This window comes from Salvelinus sp. IW2-2015, linkage group LG5 (assembly GCF_002910315.2).
Source record: "Salvelinus sp. IW2-2015 linkage group LG5, ASM291031v2, whole genome shotgun sequence".
Taxonomy (NCBI): Eukaryota; Metazoa; Chordata; class Actinopteri; order Salmoniformes; family Salmonidae; genus Salvelinus; species Salvelinus sp. IW2-2015.
In genome coordinates this window covers 18,117,848-18,133,376 of record NC_036844.1, presented here as the reverse complement: position 1 = coordinate 18,133,376, position 15,529 = coordinate 18,117,848, and the positions used below count along the sequence as shown (strand labels likewise).

The 15,529-nt window shown below is 40.8% G+C and overlaps 1 protein-coding gene across 1 annotated transcript in view; it reads left to right on the top strand.

Annotated features, from left to right (window-relative positions):
• The first annotated feature begins 8,719 nt into the window (after positions 1 to 8,719).
• The window catches only part of LOC111964523 (paired box protein Pax-8-like), a 13,790-nt gene continuing 6,980 nt past the window's right edge, over positions 8,720 to 15,529 (top strand). Inside the window, exons 1-6 of the mRNA XM_070443591.1 lie at positions 8,720 to 8,940; positions 9,430 to 9,595; positions 13,456 to 13,584; positions 14,497 to 14,662; positions 14,937 to 15,134; positions 15,395 to 15,521. Coding sequence (XP_070299692.1) covers positions 13,515 to 13,584; positions 14,497 to 14,662; positions 14,937 to 15,134; positions 15,395 to 15,521 — 561 coding nt within the window. The 5' untranslated portion in view covers positions 8,720 to 8,940; positions 9,430 to 9,595; positions 13,456 to 13,514. The remainder of the gene's footprint in view (positions 8,941 to 9,429; positions 9,596 to 13,455; positions 13,585 to 14,496; positions 14,663 to 14,936; positions 15,135 to 15,394; positions 15,522 to 15,529) is intronic.

The window sequence follows — 15,529 nt, the reverse complement described above, 5'->3', positions numbered from 1 at the left end:
CTCCTAGCTTGGCTGACAAACTATTTGCAGGAAAATGAGTTTTTCCGCTACGGATTTGTCCTCTGGGAATGGAAAAGGGAGCTGCTGTGTTTTTATTCTTTCACACACACATAACACCCACACACACAAACGCACACATACACACACACACACACACACAAACACACGCACACGCATACTCTCACTCTGACTGAGGTCTCCAGTATTTATGGGGGGGGGTTAAGATAAATGAGGTAAATTAATAGAGTCACTGAGGGAAAAGATCTGCTTCCGCACCAGCAAATCTGCCAGTGACACGCTGCCAGTGACACGCTGCCAGTGACACGCTGCCGGTGACACACTAGGGAGGAGGAGATAGTGCTCTCTCTTTCTTTCCTTGCCTCTCTCCTTCCCTCACTTCCCCAGCTTAATCCCTTTCGCATTCTGTCTTCACCCCTCCTAAACCCTCAGTTTTACTCATGCTGACAAATGAAACACTCAAATAGATACCAGAAGGCATAACGTAATAAAACGACAGGGTATATCCACACTGGGACAAAAACAAATACTACAATCTCCAACCAACATCTATCACACATTTACCAAGCATCCTTGAGAGAGGAAGAGAGTACTTTGCACAGTTGCTATCATTACCAAGCTTGACCTGGGTCAGTGGCTCCAATCTCACTTTCAACCTCATCAACCAATATATTGACAATGTGCTTGACGGAGAATTACATGACAATAAAGGCCTAATTACATTGCTATTACTATGGGCCATCAGTAATGGTCAGACGACGTGTCCACAGGACATCTCGGCAGTAAACTTGCAGGGGGAGAGGTGTGTATGGTGTTCATGGGAGGCACTCTCCCTCTGTTATAATGGGACTCAATGCATGCCGGCTCATTTGCATATCAAGCACATTCCTGTTTTACGGCGTAGGCTATGGTGATAAAATCGCTGGATTGAGAAGAGAAGAGAGGACTTCATGACTGTCAACAAACACACACCAACTGCCAGAAACGCAGTGGGCTTTGCATTCAAATCAATGAGTGTTACCTTATAACTGGGGGTTTTCCTCGTCACATGACCTGATTATGAAATACTCATGAGCCCTTGTTATTTGTAATAGGCTGGCCCCACATTATTCCTGGAATCCTCTGTGTCAGCTGACTGCAAGGTCTACATACGAAAAAATAAACAAATAAGTTACCCATCAAAGCAAGGAGGAGCTGTGTTTTGGCCTATTGCATTTCCCAGAGTGGGGCGAAAGATGGTGCTGGAACTGAGGCACAAGAGGACACCCTGCTCTGGCTGTCTGAAAAGGATTGGGGGTCTTTGTGAACCCAGGAGGACCCTGTGGCAGCAATTACCTGACCCTCTGTCCACCGGCTCAGTCCATGTGTCAAAATCCCCTGCTCACACATTATGGCTTCATCAACACAGCTGCACCCTCCTCCCTCTATTATGGCCAACTTCACCTAAGACCTTTCTCTACACATCAAATTGAGTGGGTGGGTTAAATGTATCTTCTTTGGGAATAGCATGTCAGACTCACAAGGCTGTTCCCTTGGTGTGCAGGCTCCCTGGCACCCCATTGATTGACTGAATACTGAGTTGACTAAGAATTTATTCAGATAACTTTAAACATAATCTATGAATTATAATCCAATTAGGTTGAGTTAGACTAAAAATGGATTTCTTTGACCATCCATTTGTCAAATAGGCTATCTCTCCAGTGGTGTAGAATGTTTGCAGTAAGTGGACCACCTGAACATGGTTTCCCCTGGGTCCACTCAACTCCACAACTCCAAACATACAGGCAACTGCCTTGCACCCTGTGATGCCAGTCTCCATGGAAACCACTACTCTGACTGACAGGCATGAAGAGGGGTACTACCAATCACTCTGACCATCCAACTCTCCCTTTGCAGATACTTATTCTTATACTGTCTGTCTGCTTATTGTCTGTCTGTTGGTCTACATATTACTGTAAACGTAAGTTAATCATTCACATGTTCGCTGTTCTTTTTGTGTAAAGAGTATCTCTGATTTCATTGGCTGAATTATTCTCTTTCATCCATATGTCCTCTTTTTAAAAGTGGATGCTGTAGTTAAATGTTTTTATTAGCTGAAGAAAATCATTGCCCAGACAAATACATTTGGTTAACGAGGTATACATTTTGTAGGTTGGGCATTGAAATGAATTGTAAAATCTCTGAGGGAAAGGTCCACATATTTTCTAAATAAAAACCTACATTAATCAAACAAAGACCACAATAAGCTACTATGAGCAAAAAGACTGGAATTTGACTACTATACCTTGTGCTTGACTTGGACTGAAATAGGTGTCGGTACTTATTTTGGGTGCCGGTACTGTTTACATTTAGGTGCAGGAGTTTCACAATGCTTTTGAGCTAATATTCTAGAAGAGGAACAGGAACTCATGTAGTAGAAAATAAGAGGTGCCGGTACCCAGCTCCGGTGACTCAGCTCCGGTGAGCTCCTGCCCAAGTCAAGCATTGACTATACCACAAACCAGGCAGCCACCATTCAGTGTTTGAGATCTCTGCCTCAAGCCTACAAGTGGGGTGAAGTAACTGATGCCTGTCACAACAGACAAGAGAAAAAGAATGAGAGAGAGAGAGAGAGAGAGAGAGAGAGAGAGAGAGAGAGAGAGAGAGAGAGAGAGAGAGAGAGAGAGAGAGAGAGGTGGAGAAAGAGAGCGACAGAGAGACAGAGAGACAGAGACAGAGAGAGCGACAGAGAGAGAGAGAGAGAGAGATAGGCAGAGATAAAGATAGACGAGGGGAAAAAGAGAGTGAGGAGAGAAAGGTAGAGCCCGAATAGGCTGGATGGCAGGGCAGGTAGGGCTTAATGTGGGGCAAGCCCCTCTGTTGCTAATGGCTATTACCGCCTGGGTGCCATTGTGGCCCATACAATGGCCGTCACGCTGGGATTTTGTGAGGAGCTTGCCGGCAAAAGTTATTAGCCCCAAAACCTCAGGCGGAGCAGTCAACAGAGGAACAAGAAGATTTGGGGTGCCAGGGGGGGAGGGTAACAGGGTGTGGGGTCAGGGGTCAGACACAAAGCGGAAATGGGAGGCAGAGAGGGGGAACAATGGAGGGGGCTGGACCAGGCAGACAAAGCTGGAGGGGGGTGACGGTGCACAAAACACAGGAAGATGAGGATAGAAAGATGGGGTACCAAAACAGATGGTTAAAGGAGGTACGAGAGAAAAGGCAAGCACCAAAGAACAGGAAAAGACCTCTATTTGCAACATATACATCATGAGAGAATCAGTCTAGTGACTGACTGAGTATCCAACTAAATGTGGGGAAATCACATATGGCAATTGGCAACATACTGTTAACTTATATAGCCCAACTAAGCATGAAAGACTGAATGTCTCAATGGATGCATCAATGACATCTTGTAGTGTTTTCAAGGGGGGCTAATGCTCTCCTCACGCTGTAGCTGAGAAATATAATATTGTCCCCTCACATATTCACTGTGAAGCTTGCAATTTTGGACACTTTTGTGTAGGCCTAAACTGTGCAATGCATTTACTGCATGGTGTCCACACATTTAACACAAATTCAATCTAAAGCATAAAAACAATAGAAAATGTTGGAAGATCAGAAAAAACGGGACACGGGACATCAAACGTGGGTGTAGTTTAAGTGTAAATCCGTGGAAAAGAGAAGATTCCTTATATAAAATAAAAATGGTGGTCTGGGTGGAATTCTAACATGGATCCTGGTAGAAATGTATGTTTGCAACAAAAAAAAAGTTTGCAAGGGGGTAATGGAATCATCAATATTGATGCATTTCTTTAGCTAGTATGATCTAATTATCTGGCTCATCTCGAATCGCTGACCACAAAGAGACAAGCGTAAGGCTAGATTTATAAAAGTTGCTATTAAGTGGGCTTTAACGTGAACCCATTCATCTTGCAGAGCGTGCAGAGTGACAAGCGGAGCAGCGTGGAGCAAGAGGAGGCCATGCATCACGCAGAGAGCGGGACGGGAAACGTGCGCGCACCGAGTAATCAGCGAATCAGACACAGTGAATTCACTTTACCCTCCCTTCGCACGCACCTTTGCAGGTGGAGAGACACGGACAAGAAGCCAAAACGGTCGTTTAGTTTTTGTACAATTATTTGAGAAGAATTTTACCACAGAAAAAGTTCAGTTACATAGATGGAAAAATTGCAATTGGTGCTTATGAGGAAAAATAGCCTAGGCCCTAACTGGAGGCTAGGCCTATTCTTTATCCCACTCTCTCGATGCAGTTTGGTCTCTTCTTCTTCAAAACGGACTCCATATTTTGTTACTGAATGAAGCCAAATCGCTTGCTTTGTGGCCTTCGTTTTATTTTTTATAATTTAGACCTATTCAAACATATTATATTTGAGCCTCATAGGCTTATCAGTTGTCATATCATGTCATAGCCTATATTTAAATGTCTAATTTGGAGTAGTCTACCTCGTGGTGTTCACTTTAGTGGTCTCAAAGTAATTCCCCAGTGAAAAATAGCTCAGCTGAGTTGCAAGGTGTACACCTACATGCTTTTTACCGGTGTAAAGTGTCAGACCTAAGAAAGGTTAGCCTAATAAGGTGGAGTATTAATTTTGTTGTGTGGAATATGAAAACGCCAAAGTTGAACTTATGCTTGAGGCTACAACTCCAATCCAATTATGATAAACTTAAGTTGAAAAGCATATGTCTAATTGAAGTCAGAAGATTTCGGCTAATATTATAGTAGCCTATAGGCTTATCATTTGTTAATCAGTTTCATTTACTAGCCTATCTTTTGGACAAGAATTTATGCTGCTTTTCTGACCCTTTGCCCTCGTGGTTTGCACCCGTCGCCCCTGGGTCTGAACTTTGTTGCAGGTCCAAAATTGGCCGGGGGAGCTGAATCCGTAAAAACACCCATCAACAAGACACACCCGAAACATTTGGGGCATGCATCTTCTTTTGCCCCATGTCCCCAAAAAGTCCCAATGTAGGCTAAGTAAAAAGTAAAAAAAAGTAGTACATATGAAAGCTGTCAGAAATTTAGAAAAGGTTAATTATTCTGTCAGTTGTGAAATTTTACTGTTAAAATATGAATTCATTATTTCGATTAAAGATTAGATGCTTAAATGCTTCTTCTTTTTATTTTGTGGGATCATTGATGCTACCCCTGTCGAGATAAAGCAATAGCCTTTCAATGAAACTACTGCGTCCAATATGCAAACGTTGGTATAGGCATTAATCTAAAAACAAGCATTTTTTTTTAAATTAGGCTACAACCATAAAGACCGTATTCATTGAGGAAAAACACAGCAACCTTGGACTGAGGAGACGTTATTCAATTTTTTTTAAAGCAATGTTTTTGAGAATGGTTGCAGAAGGTGTTCTTGATATGGGTGGCTGTGCTCAAAGCCGAACGCTGCTGTAAATATTTATTTTTCTTTGATCAAGGTATGGTTTTTTCTTCACTTTTTCATTTTACTTTAACTGGCTCCACCCGAGCGCTACGTTGATTGTGTCGGTCCATTCTATAGTCAAATCGCATAAGATCTTGAGAATATCCTCTGGCGAAATGCTTTTCTCCATTGCATGTTGACAACCAAGTCTGAGAGTGGTTCTGAACTGAAGGACATGACAGACTGACTGTATGCCTACATGTGCAGCATTGGAAAACAATCCGCGGGTTGTCTTAATAAAATCTCACAGTAGAAAATAAGTAGGGGCTGCATAGGCCTATTAATAATCAATCAAGTTACAAATTAAACGGGCTTGTTCATATGGCCTGGGCGGAGAATGCTTTCAGAAACTGTCTGCAAGTTGATCTAATACCAGACAGATGAATTGCCTTGGCTATACTCTTTATTCGAATGAATCATTTAGTTCAGGTTTTACTTCGAAATTATTATAGATGATTATAGACTATTTACAAAAACATTAGGCCTATATGTAAACTATATATATATAGCCTACATCCCCTCCCCCTATATCCCCCTCTCCATATGCAATACGTTGATTTTGATATTGCAGAGACCCATGATATCTGAATTTAGACGGTTTAATTAGGCTATCAAAAGAGTTATGCGATTACTGGAAATAAAATAGATTATTTTAGGCTAATAATTGAACATTTTTGACGCAGTTTTGGCAATACACGCAACCTGAATACCACCGTCATAATCGTTGATGTAATGATTCAATTGATGTAGGCCTAATTATGTTATTTCTTCTTCCTCCTCTTCCATCTTCTCATTTTCATCCTCATCATCATTATAATATTAGGTTTATTAGTTTAGGAAGGATGATGATGAGGAGGTCATATAATTATTATAACAGTACCAAAGGTAGCCTACTATATTAACATGTTGCATATTCTCTTTTCATTATAATCATTATTATTATTGGTGGATACTCACATGACCCAGTCATCTGAGAGCCTTTGGGTGTATATTCATGCAATCAGTTTGCCTCAAAGCAAGCCACACAACAAAACCCCTGTAACTAAACATTATTAAAATGTGCACTTCTGATGCAGATAGCCATCTAGAAGTTTTTATCCCTTGTTAAACTCTCGATAACCTCTGTGTTCCATCTTTCTTTCTATCTCTCACCTCCCTCCCCAGGCAATTGCCCTTCGCTCTCGCTCTCTCTTTGCACTTCACAGAGGAATTCTCTGCTTCCATCTAATGTTATGATTCGCTTTAGTCCCTCGACAGTTTTATTTATTTCAAAACATTCGCCCCTTTGTCCCGGAGCGAACCTGATGTAATGGTATTTACATTGCACGGCGGGCCGGGGAAGATTGAGAATGAGTTCACCAATTGTAGCCTAACGAGATAAGGATTTGCGATGCACTGACCAATGATGTTAAATTGTTTGGGGCGCACAAGGGTCCCCTTCTATCTACTTCACATATATTTCGTAATCTCGCAACTAACAGTCCGTACAACGTTTCTAGATTGTTTTTAAGGACCTACACTTAAATTGCCCCGACTATATGTTCTGTTTCCAATCACCAATTTCCATGGCAAAAGGTTGCACTTTTGCATAATCAATTTTGCTATGTCTTCAACTGGCAAAACTGCAAAACAACTGTAAATTGGTGCCACGAGCCATATGGTTACATAGACCATCATTTCTGCTGGGCAGACGACACTGTGGCCATGTTAGGCAACACGGGGTCATAAACGAGAGTCATTATAGGTGTTATGTTTGTTTTCCAAGCTCGTGAGAACAACTAAACACTGTTGGAACGCAGAGGGACACCAACACCCTGTTGCGAAGAACCACGCGCATATTTCACGGAGCCKATTCACTTGATTAAGTGGTGAATGTGTAAAATAAGCTAAGGCATTCAATACGCACAATCAGAACGCCTTGGCACTATGATAACCAGCAGCTGAAAATGCGTGGGATGTGATGTTTGGAAGTGATGTTCAGACGTGATGTCCACTAAATTGGATAGGCAGTGTCTACTGTCTATTGTCTCTGTCTTTAACTGGTTTGACCTTAAATAACTCGCTGTATACTTATTATGTAAGTAAGAGACAGTCTACCATTAGTTAGTAATCTAGTATTGGCATTTACAGCGCTACTTGACGGAGAGGCGAAGAGGATAGTAAAAAAGCTTAGAGGGATAGAACACAATCCACGTAACACTGTCTGACCTACAACTACACAAACAACCACAGAAAGCAATCTAAGGGCGGGTGTGTGAAAGGTAATACAATAATGTAATCCCATATCAACATATAGGACCGAGTAGTTGTTTTTTGACTGAATTTGGTGATGATGTTGAAAATTATGTATATAAGATTTACCTCTGCATCTTTGTTTAGTAACAGAATAAAAACAGCCATAATGTGGTGGTGGTAATAATAATAATAATAATATTAATAATAATATGCAAATAGAAATGAATTCCAACAATAAAGAAGACCAATCTGAAAGAAGTTTCTAATAAACATTTAGGCTATTAATGTGCAAAAAGTAATACATGTAATCAATATTGTGGGCAAACATGGCCTATTTCATCCATATTTAATACATTGAAAGTTGTGTAAAAAGTAGCAAATACTAGCAATCGGCTATTCAACCTTTAATTTGATCCATTATTTTTTAATTGAAGTCCTCTGACACGAAATAATAAGCTGTCCTATATCAGTCAAGTATGACTGTAAGTAGATAATACTCTATATCTGATGTGCTTACGCAGGGTACAACACAAAACAAAACTTTATGATTTAAGCATAACATCTACAACATATAGGCTTCACCCATGTCCCTGACATGGTATAGTCCTATATTACTCATTTTATCACTCAAATAAGGGGACATATACCTGTCATGTGATAGCATAAATTGTGACAGATCACAACAAATCAAGTTCCAAATTGTGTGTGAAAACAGTGTACTCCAAATTAACCGGAATTCACAGACCCCCGGAAATCGTGTCACATCTTGTACACAATCTAATCAAAGCGAAGCTGTCGCTGGGGGTGAATGAAAACAAACCGGCTCCTTGACAAGTGTTTCCGTAAACGTTACTGTTTCGCTAAGACAGTGTGTTGTATTGGGTGGAATGCCACTCAAAACACAAAATCAGTCATCCATGTGGTTTTGGGAAAGGTGACACCCTCTTTTCAAATAGCCACACCTCACCCTTAGTTCTACTGCACTCCCCTCGACTCCATCATCCAATGGCCGCGGCGCACCATCTCCACTGCGCGCCTCGGAGAGCGTCTGTTGGATAAAACCTTGCACAGTATTAGTAGCAGGTCGTGAACAGCTACACCACCTCTGCCTGTTGAGAGAGTATCATACCAGACGCTTTATCAAAGATTGACTTGGATCTCCCCGGCCGAGGTTTCATTTTCTCCAGTGTGGTCTAGCATTGGATAATAATAAGGATATCTGCCCGGACCTTTTTTCTGCAAGGCGAAGGTAATTATTTGCACCAATGAGGTGCTTTTGATCGTGAACGCAATGTGCAAACGGCTAGTCATGGGTACATCACTGTGTTGGCAAATGTGAATGGTTGTTAACATATTTAACAAATGGTTGGAAATGTGTAAAAGCTTAACAATGAGTAATGTATTGGCTGATCGTTTAGTTAGAGTATCGAGTCCCGTTACATTCACTAAGTAGTGTGAGAGAGTAGTCCCTATCGAGATCCTATTATTCCTAATTGGTAGTCCCAACAAAGATCCAAAGCCTAGCCTACGATAAGCAGTGAAACGTGCTTTTTTGTTTTGGCTTATTATATAGGCCTATATATTTCTTTAAATAAGAGCGGCGACGGGGACTTAAGACTCAAATTGAAACTGCAACGCGGGCGCTAATATATTTTAATACTATGCCACACTACGGCATAACATTACTTAACAGTATTCATAAGAACCCCATATTAACTATTACAATGTCCTCTTGCAGCAAAGAGTGCACTCAGGAACACATTCATGCCAAGCGAGGCCCCACATGGACTAAAAACATCTAATTAACTGGGAGAGAGAGAGAGAGAGAGCGTGGACCCTCTTGCGTTTGTCAAGGACACCCAACGACAAAGACCTCAGAGATATGTCCAACACCACCGGACGAGGTAAAACACAAGATCTGAGACTCCCTTCCCTCGTATTGCTATAGTATTTTGGCGGCTAAAGAGAAGATAATCACATGCATTTAGTAGCTATTACTCAAATATAGCCTAAATAAACAGATACTTTGTTAAAATGTTCCTTAGAAAAAGCTGAAATCATTCATCAATATTAAATATTTAATTGTCAAAGCAACCAAAAAAATGCAGTACAGGCATGACAAAATATTTCAGAGACCTTGACAGAAATCAGCCTTTAATAGTTTATGCTCAGGCATTGACAACGGAATAAATTCATAATCCCTGTAATTATTTTCTATCCAAGTTTCGTTAAAAATACCTAACATTATTCACCGGGATTTCCTATGGCATGAAAACGAAAAGCTTTTAAAGTAATTGAGTGATTATGCTGATAATAAACTGTATTTCAGCAACAACGACATTTTGGCCTACGGGTGCTTATGAAACACTTGAATAGTGTTTGTTGTTTCATTCTCATTCTCATCATTCTCTAATACATTGACATTATTCATACTGAATAAGGACGTTATTAACAGAAACAGGCTATGTTTTGTTGTAATATCTGTATACCCACGAATTCTGAATACATTAGCAAAGTTGAGTAGTCCATGGCTGGTTATACAGTTTATAAAGTTTATACAGCAATGTTTCTCTTATCAGAGCAGAGATCAGCTAGGAAGGCCAAGAATCTTAGTCAATAAAAACCGAATGATCAATAATTGAATAACATGTGCACCTGTCTTTATACACTGTTATTACATTTATTTTCCTTAATTTCAGGGTGATCTTTGTAAAAGGTATGACAAAATGTCAATTAATGAATGTAACATTAAAAAAATCGAACAATCAATGATCAGGCCAACAATTCTGAAAGTTGAACCTGGTGTTATAAATCCAGCGTGTATTTACTAAACAAAAATAACTGATTTTCCTTCTCTCGTGGAGGGTTTGTCAAGTTAATTGGACGTTAGTTTAGCTGACAGATATAGATTTGGGCCAATCCGTGGTCATTGTCACTTCATTTGTGCCAATGATGGAACGGTGGGGAGCTGAATGGTATGGCTTGTTTACGTTTCACCCGGTCTACCCCGCGGCATAAATTATGACACCCTCTTGTCGCCTCAGACGCGCCATCTTCTTTCATGTTCTCATAGCACCCGCTGTCAGGGGTTACAATAACCGTTCAGAAGTTACAGTGCAGCATTGCACCTCAGAGGTTTTGGGGTTATTGGGTTCCGTTTGGCTCAGTTGGTAGAGCATTGCGCTTGCAACGCCAGGGTTGTGGGTTCAGTAAGGGAAAAGTACGGAAATGTATGCACTCACTATAAGTCACTCTGGAAAAGAGCGTCTGCTAAATTACCTACATTTAAATGTTATGGGTCTAATCAAATTACGTGACAATATTGTTTACAATTGTTAGGAGTAGCCTATAGGATAGTCAACCGAAGTTGTCAAATATAGGCAATCGATCTCTAGTGGCTGATACATAATTGTACCTTATAGCCTGTGAGCATCTTCATTTCTTGTGTTAGCAGACGGACATACCACATGGGGGGTGATCAACATTTTCTTTTAAAACTGCTTATTTTGAATTTAGACTAAATAATGGGTTGTGCTAATCGTGGTCAGTGGCCACACTTTCATTCTATAACCTAATGGCGAGTTAGTGGAATAAAACAAAATATGTAAAGAGTAGGCTATCATATAGGGACTAAGGTGCAGTGTAACAGAAATGCTGCATTATTGAAGTTCATGTGAAACTAAAATGGAAAGTGAGAGGTTCTGCAATAGTTTGTGTGGGCTATATTATATTTAATATAAGGTTAGAAGTTACACACACACACAAAATAGGTGAACAAAACCAGTTTTTTCAGGTATGGTAGATATTTCCTCTGGCATTTGAACGGCTCCTTATGCTACATTGTAGATTGTGTTCTCAATCCAAAGGTGTACATACTCATCCAAAAGGCTAGGCCTTTGCGCCTATTACAGTAGGCCTAGTTCCCGCATCATTTGAAGTCTAGAATCAATAAAATTATATATTTCACAGTGGATTATAAATTCGAATCCATTTTGAGGAGGAAAACCATGCAAGGGGATTATTTATTTTAAGGGAAACAACCGAAAGAATGAATGGCATCATTACAAATTACGCGAAATGGAGACAATATAGGCTATTAATTGTGCAATTAGGATAAATCGTCTTTATGAGGGATTTTTGTGTGTGTGTGTGTGTGTGTGTGTGTGTGTGTGTGTGGTGTGTGGTGTGTGTGTGTGCGTGTTGTTGTGTGTGTGTGTGTGTGTGTGTGTGTGTGTGTGTTGTGTGTGTGTGTGGTGTTGTGTGTGTGTGTGTTGTGTGTTGTGTGTGTGTGTGTCGTGTATTATCTGTTTTGGTGTGACAGAAACGAGAGAAGAGAGAGAGTGCACGGCGTGTGTAATATGCCGTGTTGGTGTTTATTCCTTGGGGTTGCTCAGCTTTAATATCCTGCAGTTGGTGAAGCTTTGGCGGGAGATTTTTACACACTTCCGCTAGCACGGTTATGTGCTCCTGCTGCTCCCACCCCCGTCAGCTCGTCCGGCCTCCGTTTGAAGTGGAAATAAAAGCTGGGAAAAGGGCTGAGAAAGAGCAAGGCGGAGGAAGCAACTGCTGAATGGGTTAAATTTAAAAAGCATGGGATCTACAAAGTCTCACTATGCGTCTAATAGAAGACAGAGAAGCTGCTGACAACTTTCAAATTGACATGGCAAACCCTTTCCCCAGCTTCCAATTTCCAAGTCCTCAATACGAGAAGCGATTTTTTGAATTTTGTAAATTAAAATGGCAACTTATACTAGAACATGTATTAACACCCTGGTGTTAGTCTAAGCCCATGTTAGGCTATTCATTTTTAGCATCGACCACAAGGAATACATTTTTAAGTTCTAAAACAAATGAATAATGCTGCGCCATTATCTTCGCGAGCATATTGGTGAACCATAATAATTGTATAGGCTATAGGGAAAATGTTTCATAGGAATATCAACATCATTCATCGCCTATAGTTCAAAATACAGACGATGGACACGTTCTGCTCATAGACTACATCACTCTAATGTAAGTTATTTTTTTTTAACTATAACGCCATTAATACCTAAACTGACTACCGACAGCACAATCGATGGGCTAGACGAGAAGAAATGTAGTGAGTAATGCTTGCACGCAATTAGGCTATCAATAAACCTGATTTACACCACCCACACATGCTTATTTGGACTTTATATAGCTTATTGTATGATCAACATGCGCTTTCACGATGTAGGCTACATTTCTAATGTAAAAAACGAATTATTGCCCATTTATTTTGGTAATTGTTAAAATGTGATAACTGCTGCTTCAGAGAGGTTGGTTTTCCACATTGGAACTGGTGCTATAGCCTATAGAAGCCCATTAATCCTCGCAGATAAATACTTTTTCTTTTTACAACATAATTGACGCAAATCGTGGGAAAAATAAACTCCAAAATATAACATGATGATTATACATAACTGACCTTTGTCATTTAGGTTATAGAATTCGTAGGCTTAGACGTATACTTCAGGGCATTTTTGAAATCGAAATGATGCAATATACGTATCATTGTGCATGTGAAGCTGTTTTTTCCATTTGGCCTGTTGCCAGAATGGGCCTAAATTAATGCATGCCCTAGTGGGCCCAACTCCTTACATAAAAAATGATCAACGCGTAAAAATTCTCCGCTTTAATAACGTTTAATGTGACATTCATTCACTAATCAAAGTTAGGATAAACTTTACTTCCTCTGCCGAGAAAATGACTACTTCTCTCGGCTGCCTTGTGTGTCCCATAGGAAACCCAAACCCGGAGAGAGGAATCTAGAGGTCAGAACCAGGATTGAGAACATCTAGAATGTGGAAGACTTACACAGAGCTGTCTAGACCAGAGGCTGTGAAATTTCTAGCTAGATCCGACTTAATTGGTCAGTTACCCTCTTTTACCACTCTTTTAAAACAACACTGAATTATGCATGATAAATTGACAAAATATATTCTGCCATGTGCATCATTCACATCTCTGTCATCATTTTTATATAGCCCTTTTAAGATCTGTACCCGGGTTAGTTTGATAGCTAGGGGCTCTATTCAATCTGTATCGCTGAAGCGTTACAGATTGCGCTCTAGAAATGTAAAGGTAATTTCCGATTGAGCCAACATAGCCTGTACAGCGTTTACCGTGAATACAGTCTCCGCTAACGCGGGAACCTTTCATTTACATTTCAATCACTCTGTAATGCTGAACTTCAGCAATATAGATTGTGTAGAGCCCTATGCTACTGTAACTTATAGTTTAGTGAATCATTTTTTTTGTCCAACATTCATATCAATTACCTGTAAACTTGGACACACCAAACATGCCTGTCTCCTCAACATAAAAAAAACGAAAATTAAATAACTTTATTTAAAACAGTACAGTGAAACAAATTCCAGGAAATATATGCTCATTTTTATGTTCATGACCTACACAATTGTGTGTGCTGAATTGTCCCACCAGGTTCAATAACATCTTCTCTTGGAAACCCAAAGGACCCACCTTTTAACATTTTTTTTATTGCATTCTGAAAATGATATTGCCAGTGGATGCCTAAATAATATGTGATTTATTTGATCAATTCATCTGTCGTATCAAGGTCAGAACATTAGGTGCCAAGTAAGCCCTGTCACAGACCAAACAAATAGCTTGAAGTAGAACCTGCCCAGACTCAATATCAGTCTGCCCTCCCTGTGTGTGTATCCTCTGTGTGAGGTAGCGCTGTGTGTGGGTGGTAGCGTGGGTGGCAGTAAGCTCAGGTTCCATGACATTTATAAGTGTTTCATCCCCCCTCCTCCCCCAGGTCATGGGGGTCTTAACCAACTAGGCGGAATGTTTGTGAACGGCCGTCCACTTCCGGAGGTGATCCGGCAGCGCATCGTAGACATGGCCCACCAGGGCGTGCGTCCCTGTGACATCTCCCGGCAGCTCCGTGTCAGCCACGGCTGTGTCAGCAAGATCCTGGGACGGTGAGCACCTCATAGCACCTTTACACCTTTACACCTTTACACCTTTACACCTTTACACCTTTACACAACAGGGTGATACTGTGAGCAGCCCTCTATTGTGTTCTCAAGACACCTAAACCATGAACCACGGTCTCCCATTGTTAAAAGTGTCTGGGTTCACTATACAGTACATCATTGGTCATGTAAACACCTATTTTTGTTCAATCCTAAATGATGACCACCTACATTCACTATATTGCTCTCTGACTGAACAAACCTCTCTCTCCTTTTCCAGCTACTACGAGACTGGCAGCATCAAGCCAGGAGTGATTGGGGGCTCCAAGCCCAAGGTGGCCACTCCTAAAGTGGTTGATAAAATAGCAGATTACAAGCGTCAGAACCCCACAATGTTTGCCTGGGAGATCAGAGACAGGCTCCTGGCAGAGGGGGTGTGTGACAGCGACACCGTGCCCAGTGTTAGCTCCATCAACAGGTACTGACTAACCTCTACATTATGCTATATGTAAACCAATAAATATCACTAAGTGGGCCTTTAAAATAAGAACTGTGATCTCTTAAATCATGTTAAACAAGTGTATAGAACTTGAATTAGCAGAACAAACGCAGATGTAAAGTATGTGGTGCAATAGATTTTACACTGTTGTCTAATAAACACATTTCACTGCACCTATCTGGTATGTGACAATAAAACGTTGATTTATTATTACTTATAATCTCTGCTCTTTATTCCAGAATAATCCGAACCAAGGTGCAGCAGCCATTCAATCTGCCTCTGGATGGCAAAGGCCTAAGCCCAGGACACACACTCAGTGAGTCTCTACAAACACACACACACGCACGCACGCACGCACGCACGCACGCACGCAC